The sequence below is a fragment of the Triturus cristatus genome, chromosome 12, assembly GCF_964204655.1.
Source record: "Triturus cristatus chromosome 12, aTriCri1.1, whole genome shotgun sequence".
Lineage (NCBI taxonomy): Eukaryota > Metazoa > Chordata > Amphibia > Caudata > Salamandridae > Triturus > Triturus cristatus.
The window spans coordinates 612,858,384-612,884,097 of NC_140595.1; the positions used below are offsets into that span (position 1 = coordinate 612,858,384).

The 25,714-nt window shown below is 48.4% G+C and overlaps 1 protein-coding gene across 1 annotated transcript in view; it reads right to left on the reverse strand.

Annotated features, from left to right (window-relative positions):
• The window catches only part of ZNF276 (zinc finger protein 276), a 326,477-nt gene that overhangs the window by 124,133 nt on the left and 176,630 nt on the right, over positions 1-25,714 (reverse strand). Inside the window, exons 4-6 of the mRNA XM_085639722.1 lie at positions 24,665-25,144; positions 23,326-23,404; positions 9,753-9,833 (exon numbers count right to left, since the gene is read on the reverse strand). Coding sequence (XP_085495848.1) covers positions 9,753-9,833; positions 23,326-23,404; positions 24,665-25,144 — 640 coding nt within the window. The remainder of the gene's footprint in view (positions 1-9,752; positions 9,834-23,325; positions 23,405-24,664; positions 25,145-25,714) is intronic.

Below are 25,714 nucleotides of genomic sequence, written 5' to 3' on the forward strand. Positions count from 1 at the left end.
CATTCCGAAAGTCAGCCTTCACCTTCTAAGGTTCCTGAAGCACACCTGTTGTGAGCCCTGGCTGAGTCCTGGGCGTTTCAGAAACAAGGTTATAGCAAATTAAGATTGGGCAGAGCCGGCCTCTCGCAGGTCCTTGCCCTGACAAGCAGTGGTTAGATCTCGGCTAGACAGTGCAGAGACATGTTTTCAATCCGTGGGCTTCAGCCAGCCCAAAGGCTTACATCTGCTTGCTCCACTGTCGCTCTCATATCCTTTGTCCCCATATGTCAATGGCGTGCATGTGTCATGCCTCTTCTTGTGTTTAGCCCTCCCTAAGAGCATGGACCAAGTACTTCTGTCCATCCACTGCTCCCGTTTTAGGTGCTAATTTTTTTTGGGTTTGAGAACTCCACACAAGTGCTTGTGTTTTCAATCACTCAGTCCTCCGTCTTCTGTTGCCTCATCCCCACTCCCACACTCTCCATCCCAGGGCCCAGAGATACTCCAGCATTCATACATGTTAAACACTACAATCATCCATTTCTTAAGAGTGACATTTCATTATTCTTGTATAAAGCAACATTATATTATGTTATATTGTTAACATTTTACAACTGGAAAAAAAAATGGTGCACATTTTCAAAAGCATGAAAATTGCTGAAACCAGTTAAAGAAACTGGGAAATGTAACTTTGGCTAGTTATTTCCTAATGTATCAGAGTGTAAGGTATCCTGTAGGAAAAAAGTTTCCTTTCAGACATGGCTGATACATACACCGTATAGTGAATGAGGCTTGGTACAGACTGCAGTCTGCCAAGCTTCAGCTGCGTGGCACCCTCCCTCTCTACTCCCAGAGCAAACATTGCACACGCGCAACTCTCTTTGCATTCCTGTGGCCACTGCAAGAGTTTGCAGATGTCAGCATGAGCTGGTTAAAGGTGAAGACGCTGCTAAATCCTCAGCATTCAAGGAGGAGGGTTTGGGGTTGGCAGCCGAAACAGTAACCTTATTTGTTATGCTCTTCGCAGGCGCTTTCTACGGCATTACTTTTTTGCTGATCGTGGAGGTGAACAAGAGCGTACATATCTTGTTACATTTCAATTATAACTGTACCAAGGCCAGTGAGAGTTTACAACGTGACATTTATTAGGGTTCTCGGCAATTTTACAAAAGTGTTGTGTATGCCTATATGTTCTGTGCAGAAGTTTCCATAAAGAATATGTTTCAGAAGAACTTATAAAGCAATCGTATATTTTCCCCGCATTCAGCGGACTTAATTAAACATTTTTTTTTTAAACTGTTTATTAGCCGATTGCACAGAAATTACAAGACCCTGAATATCAGAGTCAACAACAGCATCACATTGCAGCATATCTCCATAGCAATCTATTTGTACATTTATCGGAAATATATCTTGAACATTAACAACCCCCCCCAACTCCCCCCACCCCATCCCCTGCGTCGCACCATGTCCATGAACTCCCTGCCACAGCCCCAAGGCCCCGCTGCCACATCGTATTGTAATAAGATGAATCCCCCGAACGTCCCCTCTTGCCTGGCGCCCCCGCTTCCCGACTAGTCTCCCTAGACCTCCCCATGATTAATCCTCTTCTTCCACTGGTGGCTCCAGCCACAACCCTCGGTAATCCGCCCATCGTTTCCATATTTTGTAGTGCTTGCGTGGACACCCTCGGGCCACAAATATGGGCAATTCCAGCCCCATACAAAAATCTAGGCCGTTTTTCCATGCTGTGAGCGATGGGGCTCTAGGCGCCTTCCACACCCTGGCGAAATCCCACTTTGCCAGCGTAAGGCCCAGCCGTAGCAGGTGCCGCTTATATATGTTGCCCCCGATGCCCTCCATGACATGTAGTAATGTAAAGCGTGGTGTGTGCGAGATCACCCACTCCAGCACCTCAGCTAGACAAGTAGTTACCCCCCTCCAGAATCGGTCCAGCGCTGGGCAGTGCCATATAGTATGTATAAATGTCCCTTCCTCCTGACCATACCGAAGACAGTACGGAGCAGCAATCAAACCCGCTCGGAACAGCCTGTCCCGGGTAAAATACACCCTGTGCAGATATTTAAATTGTATAAGGCGCAGCCGCATCGCTATAGCTGCTTCCCTTGGGGCTGCCAGGGCCTCCCTCCAGTCGTCCTCATCTAAGGCCCCCACATCAGTTTCCCAATCCTCCCGCAACTTCTGAAGCTTCGTAGAACAATGGATCACTAGGGCCTGATAGATCCTGGAAATTTTTCGGGTCCCCAGATCCCCCCTAAATAGTCTCGCTTCTAGTGGGCTAAACTCTGGGAGCGATGTCAGACCCTCCAGACTGGGGGTCAGTGCATGCCGCAGTTGCAGATATCTGTAGAACTGTGATTGGGGCATAGAGAATTCCCTCTGCAGGGCCTGAAATGATTTAAGTGTCGTACCACTCATAATGTTTCCCAATGTCGAGATGCCAATGGCATCCCATCCGCGGAAGCCTCTCAGCGCCATCAATTCTGGGAAGCGCCCATTACTCCAGAGGGGAGTCTCTTCAGTTAGGACATTCCACCAGCCCATCCGACGCAATGTCTGCTGCCAGACCAGGAAAACCACTCGCGTGACCGACGGCAGGCTGCTGCGCACCGACGCAAAGTACAGGATAGTGTGTAATGTATTAGTTCCCATAAGTGCCCTTTCCAGCGCATACGCCGGGTCTCCCCTATCCCCACACCACCACTCATTGAGAACAAGGAGGTGCGAGGCCTGATAGTAGGATAAGACATCCGAAGACACAAGTCCTCCGCTATACGAGGATAGGAAACACCTTCTAAGGGCCGTCGCACTGTACCCCCTTCCCACAGGAACTGCCCCAACACGGAGTTCACCTGACGGAAGGCGGGATCGGATATGGATAGTTTTGCAGCTGGTAGAGCAGCTTAGGTAGCGCCACCATCTTAAATATTGCGTACCTGCCATACAGCGTCAACGGCATTCGAGACCAGGTCTTGAGATCTGTGCGGATCTTTTCCCATACTGGCGCTACATTGCGGTCCCAAGAAAGCTCCGGGACCTCCGACAGGAACACCCCCAAGTATTTCAATCCTCCCACTGCCAGCTGAATATCCTGCGCCCATTCCCCAGGCCCGGGCCATCCCCCAGCATCCCCAGCGTGTATTTGGAGGGATTCATATACAATCCCGATGACTCTCCAAAGATCTGCATGATCCGCAGGAGTCGTGGCCCCGACGCATCTAACTCCGTAAGGAAAAACAAGACATCATCTGCATATAATGCGATTCTGTCTGACACCTCCGGAGACCACTCGAAGCCCCGAATCTGCGCATCCATACGCACCCACGCTGCCAACGGCTCCATGGCCAGCGCAAACAGGTACGGGGACAGGGGGCATCCCTGTCTCGTGCCCCGTTGTATGGGAAAGACTGTAGACGTCACCCGCGCCACCCGCACCGCAGCCGTCAAGTCCGTGTATAGGAGCTGGAGATAGGAAAAAAAATGCGGACCCAGATTGAGTCGGCGCAATAAGGCAAACAGATATACCCAGCTCAAAGAGTCAAAGGCCCTGCCCATGTCCGCCAACAATAATGCCGCCCGCACCCCGGTCTGCCGAGCCATTGCCACGTGCGCCCGCCTTATATTGTGTCAGGTGGCCCTCTTGCGCATGAATCCCGCCCGATCTGGATGTATAAGAATCGAAATGTGGGGCAGAAGGCGATTGGCCAATGCTTTGGCCAGGACCTTTGCCTCCACATTGAGGAGGGAGATAGGTCGATACGAGGCCCGCTGCTCTGGGGGCCGGCCGGGTTTGAGAAATACCACCACCTCCGCATGTCTCCAGTCCGGGGGAAGCATGCCCTTCTCCCTGGCCTCCTCCACCACAGCTCGATAGTAAGGGGCCAATTGTACGTTATAGCGTTTGAAAAATTCACTCAGAAACCCATTGGGCCCAGGCACCTTCCCCGAATTAAGTTCCCCCAAGGCCGTGCTAAGCTCTTCCTCCGTCAGCGGAAGCTCCAGACGTTCCCGCACTTCATCTGATACCTGTTTAGGGGGTAGGTCGGCTAGAAATTGTTCTATGGTGGCCGCCGGCAGGCACTCCCGGGGAGCATAAAGCTCCGCATAATAGGCAGCAAAGTTTTCAGCTATAAGGAGCTGATCAGTGATCGGGGCTCCTGTATCGTCTATTAAGCCCGGAAGGGTCTGCTTCTGAAAGGCGCCCTGGCAGAGGCGGTATAGCATCTTCCCGGACTTGTCCCCCCACTGATAAATCCTGCTACGTGTCGCCAGCCAAGTCTGGCGGGCTTCATCCATAAGAAGGGCTGCGCATGACTGTTGAGCCTAGAGCAGCTGCCTCACCCACCGTCCTCCTCCCTCCTCTCTAGCCTGTCGCTCGAGTGCCTCTACGGAGGCCTCCGCTCGCATCAGTTCTTCCCTACGCATGCGGCGAGCCGCCGAGCACCAGGAGATGTCCACCCTGCGTAAAGTTGGCTTCAAGGCCTCCCACAGAGATCCCACACTCGACACCGACCCTTCATTGGAAGCAAAAAAATGGGCAATGGCTTCCCTCATAGGAGTACTATAGGCTGCATTCTGTAGGTGCCACGGCGACAAGCGCCATAGAAATGCCTGTCGCCCTCTGCCCATAGCCAGCTCAAGGGACACTGGAGAATGATCCGATAGGCCGCGTGGGAGAATCTCCGCGCATATCACTCCACGTGCGCACGCCCGGGGAAGAAATATAAAGTTCAGTCTTGAGAGAGTGGCATGAACTGCTGAAAGATACGTGTATTCCCGCCTATCCCCATGAGTCCACATCAACCCAGTCCAGACTAGTCACTAGGGAGCTGAGTTTCGTTGGGCCACCTCTCCGCTCACCGCCCTCCCCCCCCCACTCCGGTCCCTGGCCAGATCTATGACGTCATTCCAGTCCCCTCCCACGATAGACAGCATAACCGGCATATCCGCCCATAGGGCCAATACCCTCTCCACAAAAGACCACTGTAAGGGAGGGGGGGGGGGCGTACACACTTCCCAAGATCACGGGGACTTCCCCAATCATACCCCTGATGAATAGATAGCGATCCTGCGGGTCTATCCACTGCTGTACATGCACATATGGGACCCTCCGATGAACCAGGATCGCCACCCCTCTGGACCACTGGCGAACCCCGCATGAAATATCTGATGATACCCATATCGTTGAAACACGGGGTCTTCGTACCCAAGAGGTGTGTCTCCTGTAGCATAAGAATATCCGCCCGAGCCTGATGCAATATCGCCCCTCGCTTAATTTTATCAAGTGCCCCCCTCACGTTCCAGCTTAGAATTCGGAGGGTACCTGTGACTCCTGTGTCCCCTATCTGTTCACTAGCCATTGGGAAGGAACCTCATCCCCCTCCCCCATAGAGGACTGCAGCTAGGTGTAGAACCAATATCGGAAACCCACCAAGAAAGTGCGACACAGAACCCATAACAACTCCCCCCCCCCAACAAACCCCCCACCCCATACCTCAAGAACACTGAAGCATCTGTCGCGGCGGGGCGAGTGCCCAGCTCCCAACCGGGGAGATGGTACTGCCCCATCCAATGGATCCCAAACTCGTAGCCCATGGACCTCAGGCCAGATCCCGACCCGGACAAGTCCGGCGGAAAACCAGCCCACTCCTGTGTTTCCCCGACCAATACATCTCAAGGACTATAATGAGCACAGTGGGACCCCGAGAGACCCCACCCCCAACCAACCCCAAGCAACAGGATATCGTAAGTCAGTGTTCATGCCCCAGACCATCCCCTGCCGCGGCCCCACCAGACACCGAGCGCCTCCTGGAGCGCGACCGCCTGTCTCCCATCCACTGCCGTCTCTTTGACTCCTTCCGGGCGGCCTCTCCGGAGGAAGAGTCCGATTCCCTGCCAGGCGGCGTAGGCACTCTCAGCCGCACAGTGTCGTCAGTCCACTTGAAAACCTCCTCTGGAGTATCAAAGAAGTGAGTACGGGACTGATACACCACCCGTAGGCGAGCCGGGAATAAAAGTGCATATGGTAGCTTAAGGTCTCTTAGGCGGGCTTTTGCGGCCATGAAGGACTGACGCTGCTGCTGCACCAGGCGGGTATAGTCGGGGAATATGGAGATGCGTACATTTTCATATTGCAGCGGTTCTCGAGCCCGGGCCTGCTTCAGAACCACGTCTCGGTCCATATAGTTCAGAAATCTTGCTATCACAGGCCGTGATCGCGCCCCCGGCGGCGGCTTCTGCATCAGCGCCCGATGGGCCCGCTCCACCACGAAGCAGCATGACAGCGCGTCCGGTGGGAGCCAACCCTCCAGCCATTGTGTGAGGAAGCGCTCCATGTTACCCGCCTCGCAGCCCTCCGGAAATCCCACAAATCTCAGGTTGTTCCGCCGGGCCCGTCCTTCTGCATCTTCCACCCGAAGCGCCAGACCCTGCTGGGACTTTTCCATGGAGGCCATTTTGTGCTTCAGCGTGGTAACATCGTCCTCCACCCCTGAGATCCGGGTCTCCGCCTCCATGATGCGAGACACTGCGTTGCGCAGATCCTGGCGCAGTAATGTGACATCTGACCCAACCGCCCCGATCTTAGCATCTAACATGTCTCTGGATTGAGTTATGGCCGCCATCAGGGCCGCATTATCCGGAATAGTCTCTGGTGGTCCCCCGGTCGCGCCAGCCGCCGCTCCGGGACCAGTAAATTTATCGATTGGGTCATGGCGAGCGGAGCCACCACCTTCGTCTCTCGTCATACCTTCCTCCAGCGATCCCCCACAGGATCAGTCGTCGCACGGCCAAACGCAGGAACAGCCGCCCCAGGTCCCAGGAATCCCCTTCTGGGGGCTGAACCCCGCTGTCTCACGCAGAAGTAGGCCCACAAAGTTCAAACCAGTCCTGCCAGATATGGGGACCCTCTCCAAGCACCTCGGATGCCGACCGACCAGGAGCCACCTGCCCTGCCGCCCTCAGTGTAGCTGTCCACCGGGCCCACGGCCACGATTACGTTGCACCTCGGCCAATTTCCCCACCAACTGCTCACCTCTAGGACGGTCCGCCGAGTCCCAGGTGCTGCACTGTGCGTGTCGGCCGTCCCAAAATCGCCACACTCCGCTCCTCTGTGCTGGGGCCGCTCTCCGAGCCGTCGCGAATATCACTCCTCCTCCCCGTGTGCCTCCACGGCCCGGTCCGGCCTTCGCAGCCTCAATCGCCGCCCCGTTTAGGCCCCTGCTCGCGTCCTGAAGTAGGTCCTCACCCCGACCCTCAGCAGAAGGCAGCTCGTGTGTGGACAGCCTCTGGCGCGCAGACGAGGATCGGAGCCCCGTCAAGCAGCCCCGCCATGGCGCAACACGCCCAGGGGGCCCTCATCACCTTCACTCTGGATCGTCCCTCCACTTCTCTGGTGGCTGCGCTGGCTCTCAGCGCTCCCGGCGCCAGTTCTCCGCGCTGCAGTGCGTAGGTGCAGGATCTATCCCCTCCGGCGGGCCCTCCGCTTCAACCGCCACTCTGATGTGCGCCGGGCCGGTCCCACGTAGCTCCTCTCCGGGCCCCCAGTGGAGCGACAGATTCTGGTAATGCCTCCACTGTGGCCCGCAGGCCGCCTGCCCCCAGCGTCGCCCCCACCTCTCGCCGTCAACTGGGGCCGGGCGCGCCTCGATCCGCCACCGCCAGGGGCCACCCGGATACAGCACTCGACTCCCCGGCTTCAGCCGCGTCTCCGGGCCCGAGCCGCGCGCGGCACGACTCCACCGCCGATAGCGCCCCCGGAGTTCCATCGGTTGGCTGCGCGGGGGGAAACATCCCCACACCCCTTTCCAGCTCAAGATGTGGCCGGGGAGACCAGGATACTTAAGGATATCGCCGCGGGCTGGACGGAGCTCTTCTAAATCGCGTCCGCCATTACGGCTCGCTTGGCCACGCCCCTTGATTAAACATTTTTAAATGGGCTTCTCAGCTTAAATTGTATGCTCTAGTCTACATGACTAAAATACATTAACATTGACAAAGCCAATAGCTCTTGCACAGCTGAGACCTAATGGCTTTGTCAATGCTTGTTTTTATAAGTTGTGCCCAATCCACAGCAAGGAGGAACAAGGCCATCCTCCTGAGCTCCAGCTCAAAGTTTATCAATGTTTCTTATGAAGCCTTTCGTGAGTATCCCAATGGTGATAAGTTCATCAAGTCCCTCTCAAAATATGTTCGAACCCTACAATTCTGGCAAGGCTCAGTCCTCGATGCAGCACATATGGTGCAAGGCTTGTGCTTTTGGCCAGGCTGGCTAGAAGTGGGGACATTTGTTCAGCTATAGTGGAGGTCAGTTTCTCTGATGCTCGTCCCTAGGCACAGGTACTTTTCCTTTGGGTCCTGCACATCATTGGCTTTCTTTCGACCCAAATACAGAGTTCTCAAGGAGAGTCCAACCAAACCTTAAATGCAGCAACCTCTCCCTCAAGGTGTCTTCAGTTCTTGCTCTATTTCTCCCTAAGTGGAAGTCCATCACTTCAGCCTTCGAATACTATGCAGATTCTTGTGCTCTCTCTCATAGTTAGGCCTGCAGGGTGTACTTGCTTTGCAGTACAGGCAAAGACTAGAAGCAGTGTGGGTGTTAACACACCAAGAAAACTTTACTTACTGAGCAGCCATAAAAATCTCCACAGAACAAATAAAAGATGCACTCATCGGCGAAAAAAGTAATGGCATGTCAAGAATCTCATGGGGCAGCCTGGGCACACAAGAACACACATGAGCAGTCTTACTACAGGTTGCTTCAGTACTCCTTTCTGCCAATTTAGGAATGGAGGCAGCTGGAATAAAAAAAGATAGTAAACACTGAAAGAACAAACTTTATTTTGACCCATCTAACAATGGATGCAGACGAATTCTCTGAAAACAGAAGCAGAAAAATCATGTCCTTCCTTTATTTCTTGCGTCTTACTACCATCATTCCCTATGGCCCTGATATAATTGATGTTATAGGACTCAATAAGCGCTAAAAATGTGTAAAGACATTGAAAGGACAACAAAAGGAACCCCACATCGAATTTTCTTTTTAAGTAGGGAGTTGCTTCCTCCAACTTCATTCTGACCCGATTTCCAAGATGTTTTGCTCAAGGTCACATTGAGGACACAGCTATCCTTAATAGTGACACATCAAATTAAAAAGAAACGTGGTCAAAGGTGGGTTGCCAAGTAAGTGCACTGTTGTATTTGAAATGTGATGAATGTGCTTATTCTATCAGAACCTATCCTGGCAAAGCCTTCCCGGTTATCTCGCAATGAAAACCAAAATGATCTGATAATTTAACATGGCAGCTCAAAAAAGTTTAAGATTGGCCCTAGAGTTCTGAAGGTAAGGGGGGGGGCTGGTAGCCTCTCACCCCTTAAGAAGTTGCTCTGAGCATGCCATTACGCCACAGCATCCACAAGCTTTTCAGTTACTTTTTTATAAGGAAAAGCTGTGGGTCGCAATATCTTTAGCTACAGTGAACGATTAAACAGGTTACAGATACCCAACAACCGTTTGTCATCATACATAAAACATGAGAAATATTCCCAAAAATATTTATCTTGTAGGAATTAATTTGGACACGCCTGACGCATGGTTTAATTCACAGTGGTGCTCTTGACTATTGTTTATTCTTTAACAAAGTTACAAAAACAATCCACCTTTCTCCTACTGTTTAAATAATCCTCAGAATCAACAGCGGACCATGACATATTGAAAAGTCAGGACTGTCACACAAAGGCAATAAGATACATACTTCTTAACTGAACAAGGAACGAATACGTCATCCACAGACTGATCGTTTTGCTCTTCCTCTTCATCTTCACTCAAAATATCTCTGTTCACAAGAAGAAAAAAGTTTTGATAAAGTTACAAGTCATAATACCCAACTAGGGGTATATCCATATTTAAAACATCCTTATAACGCCTCACAAATAAGAGGGTTAGCAGGAATAGTGGACAGCAAGAGTATGTGCTTGTCAAGAGAGAGAGAATGGGGAGAAATTATAAACAAAAATGTCTAAAGAGAAACAGAGGATTGATGGAAAATAGGCAGAAATAGTTGTTATGAGGGCTGTGAGAGTGGTGAATGAGATAGAGAAACCAGAGGAAATAATGAGCATGAATGATAGTGAACCAGAAAGTGAGACTGCCTTGAATTAAAATGTAAATAATATAGCAAAGATATTTCTGTGACTGATTCAGAATTTTTGGGGTGCATTAGAACGTTTTGAAGGGAATAGAACAAGGGGGAGTGTTTGAACTTTGCTTTCTGATAGAGACTTATAGCAGCAGATTCCTCATCTTTTGAACATTCCCCAGCCATCAGCCTGGATCTAGAAACTTTTCAGCTGTAGCCCTGCGCGCCAGTAGGTGGCAACATGCGGCTCAGCACTGATGCCGTTTCACTCTGGAAAGGCTGTGTGGAGCCTATTTAGATTCCACTCCTCTGTGCTGATGTCAGTTCCTTTCTTTCCGTGCCACAAGATATGGATCCGTAGCTTCCTTACATCTTTTCGAGGGCCTTACCTCATCCAAAATTTGCACTGTGCAAGAGAAATGGCATGCCCCTAAATGATAGGTTTTAAACCCTGTAAGGGCTGCCACAAACAAATGCCTGTGACAAAACTTCATCAGATTTGCTTGTGGTGCCTGGGGTTGAATCACAACTTCAAGGCCTGCAGTGAATGCGCATCCATCAGCTAGAAGGCCATATGAGACATCCAGGTGAAATTCTACATCACCAAGCAACGAACTACTCTGCAACAAGACTGGTATAAGTCGAAAGTTTGGTCCTGGTCCCATTCCAGATCTAAAAGTTGGAGGAGTAGTTCCAGGGCTCGGTCTTTGTCTTGATTACAGTCGTCTGGTAAGTCAAATAAAAAAACATAGGGATTTTACCCCTTTCCACCACTCACATTCTCCTGAGAAGGCGAGACAGTGGTGTCCTACCTCTCAATCTCGCTCCTGAAGTCATTTAACATCAAAGCCTATCCCGCAACTTGTTCCAGCACAAAAGAGTTTCTGGGGCCGTCTGTCACTCTGAAGCAGATCAAAGACTTTTATGAGGCCATGCTCTGACTCTTCAGATCCTTGCACACTTCCTCTGGTGCCCTTAGGGCCCCGCAGAGCCAAGAGGCTCTCCCTATGGAATACAGCCTGCAGGTTTCCCCTTGGTGCCAGGTTGATCTTCCGAGTTCATCACGGAGCCACATCTGGCTCCAGTCATGACTCAGCCTCCAGTGCTACGGGCCAGGCCAGTTCCCAGAACTTCAACACCGATGCAAGAAGATGAGGTAACTATTGTACTCTCAGATTCCGAATCAGTGCCAGTTCAAACTCAACCAAGGCCACGCCCTGCCACTGCGCCACTTTCTCCACCCAACCTGCCGCTTCCATACGAACACATACCCTACATTCTCTGTCCATCATGGATTAGGACAATGATTATGACGTGGGTGATGAGATTAGCCCGCCATACAACAAACAGAATTGATATGATGACCTACAAGAAGCTAGCAGCCTTGACAACTTCCCTGAATACAGGCTCCTCTCACCCCCCTGGTCCTGCAACAGAAGAGAGCTGTTTACGTCATGGTGATGTGTAGGGTGGCCGAGGTCCTTAACTTCCAGCTTCCCGCCTTGGAGGGCAAGACAGAAGGGGCAAACATCCACCAAACTCCTCCTGCCTTTCTATTAGGCACATACGATACCTTGTTGGGGGCTTGGGCCAAACCTTGCTCTGGCACCCCAGTCAACCGCCAGATCCCAAGACGCCATCGCCCTACCCTGGGTGGCTCTGTATTTTTATCTTAGCACCCCTCCCGTGAAAGCGTGGTTGTGCAGGCATCTTCAATCAGGACAAACCCAAATACATTTTCAAATACTACCCCCAATACGGAGTCAAAACAAGTGTAGATGTTGGGCAAGAGAGTCTTCTCAGCCACCAGTTGGTTCTTAGATCAGTGAATGCCAGCTGCCTTTTGGGGTGCTAGTCTCACGTCCTTTGGGATTCGGTGGCGCATGTCCTCCCAGGTGTTCCTTTAGATTTCCTACCTGTCCATGACCAGGCTGTACAGGATGGTTGTGACGCAGCCAAGTTCACAATTCATTGTGGCTCCCATGCTTGGATGATGTCCACTGGTTTTTCAGGCGATGTCAAGTCATCCATCAAGGACATCCCCTTTGATAGCACTCGCCTGTTTGGAGACGAGACAGATTCCACTCTGGAGCAATCCAAAGAGTGGGGCCATGGTATGCTCCCTAAGCTTATCTGCCTAACCTCGCCAGCTACATCGGTCCTATCGCTCTTTTTGTGGTTTCTGCAGAGGCATCCTGTAACGTAAGCCAATCTAACATCAACAAGGTCCCCAGCAATTTTGCAGTCGAGGATGTGTTACCCACCACACCAATGGTCAAGGTCAACAGGCTGCCCAGTCCAATGTCCATACTGCAGCCCCATCTACCAACCCCCTTTAGCATGCCCTTAGTAGAGCATGGCCATCCGGTGGGAGGCAGGATCCAATGATTCTCACTGGGGTGACTGGACATAATATTGGACAGGTGGGTCCCCCCCCAAGTTATTCAGAAGGGGTATGCCCTGCCCTTCTACACTGCCACACTTTCCACCATGTCAGTTTTACGCAAAACGTGCAAGCCCTTTTGGCTAATGAGAGGGTGCCAATGCCAGAAGAACGTGTTGGTTATTCCTGCTACTTTCTGGTGCCAAAGAAGGACATCAGTCTTCATCCTATTTTAGACCTGTGCTCTCTCAACTTCTTCCTTTATAAGGAAAGATTCTAATTGCTCACATCGGCCCAGGTCTCGTCTGCACTAAACCCTGGAGACTGGATGATTGGACATGCAGGATTCCTATTTTGATATATTCGTCCTACAGTCCCATCGGGGCTACCTGCGGTTTGTGGTGAGTCAGGAGCATTTCCAATTCACAGTGGTCTCACCAGCACCTCTTGGGTGTTAACGAAAGTGATGGTGATGGTGGCAGCACATCTTCGGAGGTCAGGGGTCCCAGGACCATGAATAGGTCAGCAGCAGACCCCTCTACCTTCCCCACCCAGAACCAATACTGACACTGGTGACAAATGCAATGCTTCTGGGTTGGGGTGGCCATCTGGGAGAGATGGACATCATAGGCCTCTGGTCTCTGACTGAGTCCCAGCTCCATATCAATCTCTGGAGTTAAAGGCCATCTGCTTACCTTTCAAAGTTCCTTCCATCCATTAAAGGGAGGCTAGTGTAGGTGCTCACGGACAACACTACCTCTATAAGGTACTGCAACAAACAGGGCTTGGTGGGGTCATGGAAGTTGTCAAGAGTCCCTGTGCCTCTGGACATGGCTGGACCACCAAAGAATTATCCTTGTGGTCAACCAACTGACAGGCTCTTTGAATGCCTGGGCAGAGGAGTTCAGTGGATCACGAGTGGCAGTTACACCCAGAGGTGGCGTAAGGTTTCTTCCACAAATGGAAAGTACCTTAGTATGATCGGTTCGCCACTGCCAAGAAAACACGTCAGCAGTTCTGAACGCTGAAGTTTCCAAGGTGTCTCTGACTCGGAGACTTATTCCGCTTCAAGTGCCTGTATGCATTTACAACCCTGCCACGAGTTCTCAGGAAGATGAGTACCAACCAAGCCAAAGTCAACCTGGTGGTTCTGAATTGGGTGCGGAGCGTATGGGATCCAGAACTCCTGGGCATGAGCACCTTTAGGATGATCTGCTGTTGCAGCAGCAGGGTTCAGCACCCTGGCCTTTGCACTCCACACCTTCACACTTGGAGATTAACCGGCAACAGCTGAACACCTTCGACCTTCCTCCAGAGGCGATTGATGTCATATCGGCAGACAGGAGTCACTCGCAAAAAGCATATACTCCTATTGTTGAGAAGAATATGTGGTTTGGTGTGGTACACTGCAGATAGGCCCCTTATAGGCAAAGTTATTTAATGTTTTTTGTGTTTGTTTTGTCCATAATCTGGCAAGGTTGTACTCTGGGTACCTTTTGGCACTTTCTGCTCTTTTATGGTTATTGAACCAACCCTCTTTGTTTAAGGCTCCAGCTATTACTTGCTTTTTGAAAGATTTACATTTGTTTCCTCCCTCTCTTTTTTTCATGCCACAGTGGGACCTTAACTTGGTCCTCACTTATTGATATGCACTCCCTTTAAGCCGTTTCACAGGGCTTCTCACTCTAACGGTAGAGTTTATCATTGCCATTACATCAGAGCGGCGTGTGATTGAGCTTCAAACTCTATCAGTGTTAACCCTCATTACACCACCTTCTTCCCAAACAAGCTGGTTCTGTGGACAAGAGCATACTTTTTGTTAAAGTTGTGACAGAGTTCCATATCTGTCAACACATCACCTTTCCGGTGTTCTATCCTCAGTCTCATCCCTCTGAGGAGGAGAGACTCCACTGTTTGGACCTCAAAAGAAATAAACTTTTATATTGATCATACTTGAAAATAATGGGTAGAAGACCTGCTTCTTGTGGGGTTCTCTGGCGGTAAAAAAAGGCAAGGTTGTGCAGAAGATAATAATCCTATACTGGATCATGCTCTGCATTAAGATCTGCTACGCAGTGGCCAAAACACAGCCTCGGAAGGACTGCGTGCTCATTTTACCAAAGCTGCTACCTCTGTTTCGGCATGTGGAGTCCCAGTCTTGGACATGTCAAGAAGCTACATGGGTGTTCCTCCATACTTTCACAAAGCACTCGTTTTTGAACAGTCAGGATTGCAGAGAGGGATATTTTGCCCTCTTGGTCCTACATGACTTTCTGGTTTAAGTCCATTCACAGGCCCACCTCCGAATAGGTACTGCCTTGGCATCTATTCAAAAAGAGAGGAATCTGCAGCTAGAAGTCTCTATCAGAGGAACAAGTTACTTACCTTCTGTAAAGCTCTTTCAGGCAGAGACTCCTAGCTGCTGATTCCTCACTGACCCTCCCATTATCCCAGTTCTGTGACTGGACTCTTTCCATTAATAAGATCCCAAGTCTAGGAATCTGCACACTGGTCACAACCAATTTGGTGTTGGGGCTCTGCGTCTGGGGCACAGACACACTTGAAAGCAATGAAATTCAACACCAGGGAGTGCACCTATAAGGCTTCGCATGTCATTTGTGGAACCGAACTGCGTCAGGGTGGACCCACACAGTTCCACCAACCAACCAGAAAATTTTCCAGATCCAGTATGACATCTGGATGATATTCAGAAGACAAAGAATCTGTAGCTAACTAGAGTCTCTACCAGAAAAAGTATTACTGAAGGCAAGTACTTTTTCTTTAGTTGCTTAGGACGATGGCTTCAGATTAAAATTGGCTAGTTGGCCTATATTTAAGTGTGTGGCCCTATACAAGAGGCATACGGTTTTGGCAGCAATAAGCTCCTCGAGAGAAGTGCATAGAAAGTAGTGTTTTTTCTCAGCTCCACTTTAAAGTTGAGCTGCTACACGAAGGACAGCTTTCATGAGAACAGAGGACCTTAGCAACCCTGAATGAATGGATCAGGTTTGTGAATCAGAGATAATGCTAGGTCTAGTACAACTGGTTTGCATCTTCTGGTGAAATCAACAATTGTAAACTTCAGAAGAGATTTAGTTGACTGATTATACCATGGGCACAATCTCTAGCGGGCTGAGATGTTTTGCTGAAATCTAGACACAATGCAAGTGATTTTTCTGTAGAAAAAAAAGGAGTTATTGAGTTTCATGCTGAATCAGTTTGTAGGCTCCTGTGACCATCCCTTCTCACAGTTAATTAACAGTTTCATATTATGGATGTTTTCCAGATTATAAACTCTTAGCCTAGGTTTGCTGTAATTTGCATAATGATAAACTTCCATACTATAGGAAACGTAAGTTCCCAACAATGATCCTACTGCCACCTTTCATATCTGCCCTGTTCCCGTAACCTCATCCTAGTCTGCCTTGCAACTGCAGAAGGCAGCAATGTTCCGCTTGCTGTCAGTCTCTGCCCTGTTCCCTGTGTCCACCCTAATCTGCTCTATTGACCTAAATGACAACATTGCTCTTCCTGCCTCCATCAAACAGCTGTTACATTCTAAGGAGTAAAGCAGCACCCGCTGCATCGGCCTTTGTAGTCCTCAAAGCTGCCTCAACACACTTACCAGAGCCGAATAGGCGTGAAAAGCAAGGATGCGGGCACAGAGCTGCTGGATGTGCCATGCCTCACAGTCTTCCTCCTCCAAGCCAGCAGAGAAGCCTGCAGGGAGCCTGGGGAAGGCCTTACGCCTGAAAAAGACAAGAAGTGGCCACGCTACCCAACACAAATTCATCAGAAGAAAAGTCACTAGCAACAACAGGGTAACAAGTCTTTCAGCTTTCATCACTCAAGGAAAATGCTGATTATGCCTCAAAAGCAGCAGATTTGAATGTGCAAAACACAAGTGAGAGGTGGAGGTATAAAGACAGGCCCACCAATATAAGAGGAGGCATGGATAATAAAGAAGGCACCTTGCAAATTCAGGGTCTCTGGGTCATTCTTTCCCTGGGAGGCATGCTAGGAAGATCAGACCTAATGCAGGCTTACAGGAGAAGAAGGAATGAAGAGCAATGCAACCAGGACTGCTTATTCCTTCACTAGGAAACACTTATTTAAAAGAGGACTTGCTTCAGGAGTGCTGTAACTGCCAGAATAAATGTTCTGAAATATATTTAGTGGACTGTCCCTCTGTCGGCTGAGTCCCTTAGCCCACCTGAACCCTGATCAGGGAACTGTGCTCCTAGTGGCTAAATGTGTAGGTTAAATATACAGAGCCTTGCGGCAACCCACGTGTAGGTAGAATAGGTGGAGATGTAAATTAATATATGTGTACAAACTGGATTCTTTCTGGTGAGGAGGAGGCAAAAAGATGCAATACATTCGAACTAATCCTTAGATGGAAAGACTGTATGGGTAGTGGTATCCAATGGCAAACACCAAAAAAGAAGCCCAAAGGTCCCACGGCACTATAAGCCAGATATCACATTCATCCTGGAGATAAACAGCCTTATACTGGTTTAACGCCAGGACCCTGTCAGGAGATGATCACAGTTTATTCAACATTTTGTTACTTTGAGACTAATTAATTGAGACGGTTTAGCTATGCAGCAATAGCCTTCAACTCTTCTTTCGTGCCTATGTTTGCGGCTAATTTTCATCGAATCTATTGTATACAGTTTCCGGTTTTGTTTTTTTACTGCCTCATTCATCTAAGCTGAAAGAGTGATTGCACACAATGTATAATTACATCTCAATGGCTGATGGACACAGACGGGAAAGCCAGTTGTTTTTACATATGGATATGCTCCCAAGGATTGAGCAAACAGTAATTGAGCCAGTTCCAGATTTAAATGTCAATGCGGAGGTAGACAGTCAACATACATTTTAAAAACCAGAACACCACTGGCCTTTTCATGTCTACTTGAAAAGGATAATGTTACTCACCCTGAAAGCTTCCTGTCGTGGCATGTAGTGCTGTAGATTCACATGCTTTGCATACTCCTGCCATCTAGTGTTGGATCCTGATGTGTGCAAGTTGTTTTTCTTCGAAGAAGTCTTTTGAGTCACAAGTTCGATTGACTCCTCCTCTTACTGGTGATAACGTGCATGGGCATCGACTCCATTGTTAGATTGTTTCCCCATAGGCGGGTGAGAATGGAGTGTAAAGTAAGTATAGCAAAGAGATGTCCATGCACAGTTAAAAGGTAAAGGAAACTGCAACGGCCACTGGTTTCTGGGGAGGAGCGTAGGAGTATGTGCCTCTACAGCACTACATGCCACAAACAGATGCTTACAGGGTAAGTAACATTATCCATTCGAGGCATGTGTAGCTGTAGATACAAATAGTTTGCATAGACTGCAAAGAAGCACTCCTCAAAGCGGTGTCTAAACTGTGGGTGTTGTAGTTGTTTGAAAGAGTGTATGTAGCACTGCCTCTGCTACATGAGTTTGTTAATGTGCTAAAAAATCCACACAATAATGTTTAGTGAAGGTGTGGGCTGTAGACCATGTAGCCACTTTGCATATGTCAGCTAGTGGGAGGTTACCTAGGAAAGCCATAAAAGCCCCTACTTTGAGCACGTGTGCTCTAGTGGGTGTAGGTAAAGTTATTTAGGCTTTAACATTACAAGTTTGAGTGCATTTAACTATCCATCTGGAGATTGCGGATTTGGATATAGGGTTTCCTTTGTGAGAAGGGGGAGAATGCAACCAATATTAGTTTTGTTTTTCAAAATGTTTTAGTTCTGTCAATGTAGTACATATTGGCTCTTTTGACATTTAATGTATGGAGAGCCCTTTCTGTAACAGAGTCTGGTTGTAGAAAGAATAATAGCAACTCAACTGATTGATCGGGATGAAAGTGGGAGATCACCTTTGGAAGGACTTTAGGGTTGGTGCGAAGGACCACCCTGTCTCTGTGAAGTTGGAAGTAGGGTTCAATTACAAATGCCACTTTCTAAGATAGAAGTTTGAATCGAGTGCCCATGAGTCTAGTGAGAACAATGTTAGGATTCCAGGAAGGTGCAGGTGGAACCCGGGGTGGAATCACTCTTAAGACCTTCTGGGAAGGCGTTATTACTGTTATTCTGAATAAAGAAAGGCGCTGTCGATTTTGTAGATAGGCAGCCACTGTATCAGGATGTAACTGTATGGATATGAATGCGAGCCCAGCGAGCTGTAAATGCTTTAGGTAACTAATAATGTTTTGTACAGTGGCATTGAAGTGCTTGATTGCTTAGCAGGGGGGGGGGGGGGGGCGGCTTCTCTGCTAAGGCAGAGGAGAGCCACCCCACTACTTTCAGAGCAGTGGAAAAAAAGGAAAAATAAAATAATGATCTAATTTTATTTTTCGTAGATATGGCGCTGGGTTAGGGTGGGGTGGGGCTGGTGTCACAGGGAGGAGGAGTGGTTTGTGCACAATAAGTGCGCCGGATGGTTTGGCTGGCAGTCTTGTGCTGGCCAAACAGTTATGAGCACTTTGAATGTTCTCCACCGGCTATATTGCACAGCCTGGGTTGAGAACATGCACAGGCTCCCACTCCCTGTCCGTGTGCCGAACCATGGCGCTCAGACCAATCATAACACTGCTGTAATGGTGATAGCAGCGTTGTGATTGGCTTAGGGGAGTCTGTGTGCTTCCAGCTTTTTCTCTGAATCGGGAAGAGATGCGGATAGATGAGGGAGGAGGGACGGCAGAAGAGGGAAGTGTTTTTAAAAAAAATATATTGTATTTTTCAACCGCCCACCCCTCCCCGCGACCCCCACCCCCGTTCCCTACCACCCACCACTGTTGTTTAGCTTGACAATAGCAAACAAATATTTTCCATTTAGCCACGTAGCGTGCCCTTGTCGTAGGCCTAAGTGCTTCTTTAAGAATGGTCAAACCTTCTGGTAGTAGATTGGGGTTGCTGAATTCTATGACCTTATGAGCCAGATGGCCAGGTTGAGTGCTTTGGTATGTGGGTGCCTGATTTCTCCATTAATCGGAGTGAGGAGGTCCGGCCTGATGGGGAGCTTCTGATGGGGAACTACTTGAGATGTGTTGTAGTGTTATAGACTAAGGCTGTCAGGCCCATGTGGGAGTTACTAATATGAGTGTAAGAGATGTTTGCCCGAGTTTTCAAAACAGAAAATGAGGGAGAGGCGGAAAAGCATAAGCAATATCCCTGAACAATTCATCCATAGAGCCTCACCACACTTACCGGAGCCGGATAGGCATGAAAAGCAAGGATGAAGGCACAGGCAATTCATCCATAGAGCATTGCCCTTGGATAGTAGGTGTGGGAATCTGGAGGCTAAGTTTAGGCATTTTGCATTGCCTGTGGTTGCAAACAGGGCAAAGTGAGGAAATCCCCACTTGTGGAAGTAAGGGAGCAGGGCTGGAGGGTGCAGTTTCCATTCGTGAACTGGTTGCCGCATCCTGCTGAGGAGGTTGCAAAATCGTTGTCTGTTTCTGGAAGGTGTCCCGTTTACAAATGATTGTTGTGATGCAGCGCCCAACACCAAATGGTCTGAAATAGGTGCAGTAGCTGTGGAGATTGCGTTCTTCCTGTTTTTTGTAGATTGTACATGGTTATCCTATTGTTCATCCGGATTAGGACAATAGGACATTCTTGCCCATCAGGTGAGGTAGGAACGCTTTCAACATTAGGTGAACAGCTTGAAACTCTAGGTAGTTGATGTGAAGAGTCTGGTGCTCGGCGTCCCAGAGAGCCTGTACTGTGAGAATCTGTAAGTGTGCACCCCCACCGGATAGTGAGACATCGGTGTGTCAGAGTGATGTGGGGAACAGGGTCGAGAAAAGGCTGACTGTTTAAGAGGTTTTTGGTGTTCCACCACTGCAGAGATCGGTCTGTCCAGCTGTTTATCAACACTAGATCTTCTAACTTACCCTGTGACTGAGACCATTTCTGCGCTATTCATTCCTGTAACAGACACATGTGTAGTCAAGCATGGGGTACTATGGAAATGCAGGTAGCCATCATGCCTATGAGCCGCTTGACTGTTCTTACTGTGAGCTGTTGACAGGTCTGAAACTGGAGTATCAACATCTGAAAAGTTTGGCTTCTTGTAGTACTGGGATAAGCTCATCTAACTTGTGTGTTTAGGACAGCTCCTAGATACGGTTGAACTTGTAGAGGTTGATGGTGAGATATGACGATATTGATGCTAAAGCCTAAGCAATGGAGCAGATCTATGGTGGCTTGAGTATGTTGCGGCATTGATGATGAGTACTGGCTTTGATAAGCCATTCGTCCAGATAAGGGACTACATGGACTTTGTCTGCATAGATGTGCTCCTACTACTGCTGGCATTTGGTGAATACCTGAGGTGCAGTAGTGATCCCGAAAGGGAGGACTTGAATTGGTAATGTTTTCCTGTGATCACAAATCTTAGGTATTTGCGATTATGCTGGGTGTATAGGAATGTGAAAAGTAGGCGTTCTTTAGATAGAGTGCTACCAGAAAGTCATCTTTTTGGAGAAGTGGGATCACATCTTGGAGCAGAACCATATCAAAGTGCTCTGAGAGGATGTAGTGGTTTAGGGGCCTTCAGGCTGGAATGACCCTTACAAATCTGTCCTTTTTGGGGATTAGGAAGTATAGGCAGAGTTCTCCTCATCCTTGATGCTTAAGAGGGATGGGTTCCATAGCTCCCTTGAGAAGAAGAGGTTGAACTTCCTGTTTGAGCAGTGTTTGATGTTCCAGTGATAACCTGTGGGTTTGAGGTGGAATGGTAGGTGTGAGGTGGAATGTTGGGCGGCGTGGTGATGAGCTCCAGACAATACCCATTTAAGATAATGTCCAGCACCGAATGGTCTGAGGTTATTGATTGCCATGTGGATAGAGGGTACTGTAAACGACCCCTGAGAGGTGACCTATAGTCGGGGAGGATAGGGAAGTCATAGTTTGGTGGGCGCGTGTTCCACCTCATGGGGAAGGACCCTTGACTCTACCCTTGGCATTGTTGATCCTGTAGGAGCCTATAGAGTAACCTCTCGGGGTGGTGGTGGGTGGGGTTGTGGTGGGTGGGGTTGTGATGGTGGGGTTGAGGTGGATGGGGTTGTGGTAGTGGTGGTTGAGTGGTGGTAGTTGAGTGGTATGGTGTGGTATGGTACGGTGGTGGGCAAGGAGGAAGGGGTGGTGGAAGAGGCAAAGGACTACTGGTTTTTGTCCATTTTCTTCCTTTTAGGTGGTGTGGGTGAGTCAAGTGCCTCTTCGAAAGACACCTGTCTTTTTGCTGGTGGCAGAATCGGAGCTGAAGGCTTTCTTAGGATTCATCCAGTGTGAGGCTGAATATGGACCTATTTCTATCAAGCGTCCAGCTTTCTTGTAATTTATAGAGGCTAGGCTCCACGGATATGCTTGTATGTGGTTTGGGAGCAGGCTTCAAAGTTTTCTGATATGAGCCGTTCTTGTGTTTCAGCGCTGAAGTACTATTCGGTGTCGAAGTGGTGGATGCCGACAGCCGGCTCGGCACCAACGGGTGGCTGGGAGCTGGGGGTGGTTGGCGCCGAAGGCTTCAGCTGGTGTCCGAACCAACGGTTTGCTAGGAGTCCAAACCAGTCGCTTGGTGCAGACTATGGCCAGGAGTGAGTGGTGGTCCGAGGGCCTCTTGACCACGAGGGGCCTTGTGTTTTTTGAGGGACTGGTTGTACCATACCCCTGCTCAACTTCCCATCTACCCACTCTATACTGGCTAAGTCTGGTTTTGCGCCTCCCCTAATCCAAATCAATATGCTGCTCTCTCTACTGTAGGAAACCTGTGAAAAAGCCAGTGGAGATGCGCCTTCCTCTAGTTAGATGAGATGTTTGAGTTTAAAAGTTGCACACCTCTTGGTTGATCTCTGGCTTTCCTCCAGTGCCACCAGATTCAGATAAGTAATATCCAATGGTACCATTGGTGTTGGACCGCCCCGAGAGGAAACAGACCCAAAACCAAGACAACGGAATGACATAAAGAAAGAATAAGGTACCAGTCATTTGCTGGAAAAGGATTCAGCAGCTAAAACCATTTTGCTTATCTGGAGCATTACAAACAGATCCTGATATTATTACAAGTTTTGGTGGTAATTCTACCCACAGCTCATTGAGTTCCAGAAATGTCTCCAGGTAACGCTGCTGCAAAAGGAATCAAAAACAGTATTGCCTCTGGTTACAACACTTTGGAGACCACTTTAAAAAAATTGTGGAAATGACGTTAACACTGAATTTGCTATTTCTGCCTTATTTTAAGAGAACTTGTAAATCGGAGCCCATAGCTCCACTTACTGATGAGTTTAGTAAGTGTTTCTTCTATACAGCAGTGCTTTTTAATTTATAGGTATGGTTCTTAAGGCTGCACTGAATCTAAAACATGAAGAAACAAGTTTGTGGCATTGTGTTTAGAATTGATTTGCATTGTATTCATTTTATATGTTTCATCACTTCAATAATTGTGCCCTAGATATTAAATTGAAGCTACTTTGCTTGAGATCAGTGTTTTGTTGAGGGCCATCATCAGGAGCACCATAATGTCTCCATTTATGCTGAACATGGGTGCCATTTTATGATGGTGAGCAACTGAGCGAGAATTTTGTAGCCCTACATTGATTAAGATCAGCAGAGGATGACACAGTAGAAAAGTAAAACGTAATAGTTTCTGGCAATCGCAATTATCACATGTACATGGGACAATCCTTTAAACAATTATGTACACATAACAACTATACTTTACACAAAGAAAATCTTTATAACTTGCTTTTCTATACAGAATGTTCATATATATGGGGAAGAAAAAAAGCTTGAGCAAACCATTTTGTCTCACCCGTCAGAGAAATCACTTGTTTCGTCTTTCAATGGTTCTTCGGCTGCCAAATCTGAAGACTGTGTACTGTTCGCCTGCACTAGGAAATAAAATGGCCGACAGTCCAAGTTACAGAAACACAGCTGCCAAAAAAGGCAAACAAGAGAATGTTTATATGTCTTGTTTTCATGAACTCAAAACAGAAAAGCAATGTTGAGCATATTATCACTATAAGCTGTTCGACTCTAACCAATGCATGAATCCAAGGTGATGGTGCTTGCAGCAGTACATTGTTTTTGACTTTGATATATACTCAATGTAGCAAGTGGTGACATAAAGAGTAGGTCTCGGCTACAAAGCCTACTGGCTTTCACAACACTTTTTGCCTTAAATGTCACAAATGTGCGTGCATCAGTAGCACCCATCTTGGAATGGCATTTTCTTAAGTATTACAAAACGCATGATTAAAAGGCTGCCACGGATGTACTCCATTTGTGGTTACATCTTTAAAGGGTATCTGTTAAAATGAAAGCAAACCCATTTGGAGACGTCTACCGCATGTACGAGCAGTCATCTTGGATCAGTCAGAAAACATTTTCACATGGCTGTTGATTGAAATCACAGAAACTGAGACCAAAATGCCTGGTGAGAATTACTTTGAATCAGGAACAGGAAAGTGAGATAGACAACAAAGCCTTCTAATCATGAGCAAGGGGCCTAACCCAAAGCCCACTCTAAGATTATGTAATGTAGTGGAAACAAAAGGTTTTGCTAACAGACTGCTGTAGCTTAAGCCGCCTCTCGCTGAGATCTAAAAATGTGCGTTCATATAAATTCACACACCAGCTCCCGCCCACAATCCCCTTGCATGCTGCTATTGCCTCATAAGTATGCTCCGCAGCAAATGCCATAAATTAACAACCCTCAAGACAGCTACAAGAGGTGCACAAGAAAAGTCAAGATAAACATTAAAGAACAATGCACTCCTTGAACTTCCTGAGTCTGTTTTCCGAGGCTGAAGTTGTGGTGTAACTCTAGCACCAAAGGGATCGCAGCGGGGTGCCAGCAAGATTTACGCAAAAAAATAAACTTGGACTTGCAATTCATAAAATTAATCCATGCGTCTCAACCAATTCAGACAAACACTCACCAAGGGCACTACATGCATTCTAACATATAGGGGCTGATTTCGATGCGGCCCGGAAAGGCTTTGACCCTCGGAACAGTGTTAGGTCGCATTCTAATCAGGATGGCGGACCGCCGACAAGAGGTCGGTCGGTCCCATTTCCGAGTCAGCCAACACTGTAATACGCCCCATAATGTTTTGACTTTCCAGAAAAATTAGGGACAGAGTTATTACCTTGCAAGTTGCTTCCACAAGAATCTTTTGCTGGCAAAGAGACAGTGTTGGTCAGTTGAGTGTATGATGAATTTTTGCAGTGGGATGTTTGGTCGTCCAAAGTCACACTCTGTAAAGTGGTCTCATTGTTTGAAGGCTGCTGACATATATCTGCTTGTGCTGGGCCATGTGGTGTCCTGGAAGCAGAAACCGCCTCACTATTGTCTCTGCTTGTACCATTTCCAGTCAAATGAGCTTCTGAACTCTTGTCATGATCCCATTTTGCTGACAAAGCACTGTCCACGAGTAATGTAGTGCAATCAGAATCGGTTTCCATGACATAGGCGTGCCCTTCTCTGCAGCCCCAGACTGCACGTATTATGCCACAGTACTGAGAGGACAGCATGCTCTGCAAGTCTGGTACAGCCTGGCAATCTCCTGCATGATTATGGCTCCATAATACCAAGCGGTGCAGACACTGTGGGCTTGATGTGATCCGGTCTACAGTTCAAATTACAAAAAAGTGCATGAACATTTACTCACTAAACTTTGAAATGGAAAACAGCCATGTTTCATAAAAATCTTCTGTGTTAAAGTGTTTATTTTAAACAAAAAAAATGCAACTTTACAAGTAACTATATTATTGTTAATTAACAACATGTAACCAACAAAGCAAGTACGTTTACACTGTCCAGGCACCACTTTATTTTTAGGTCTCGCCTATTCAGCGCGCATGCGCTGCATAGGAAAGAGACCTGTAGCCATCGAGTGCCTTTTTCAGGCTAAAACGTGCACGCGTTCCAATGCCTTCAATGGCAACGCGTACACGTGTGGCGATTCCCTTGCGGGAGCGAGCGCCGCCATATGGTAGCTATTATTTCTCTCGCAAGGGAATCGCGCAGCCCCCCTCCTCCCCCTTGCTGCCGCGCTCGGCACGCGCGCTCCTCCCCCTGCTGCCGGCAGCCTGCCTAGCTTGTGCTGGTTTTTTTATGTCATTCAGGGAACACAGACTTGTTAGTTCACAGCTGTTCCGATTCAAGCCTTAAAGGCAGGACAGTGATGCGTTTCGGG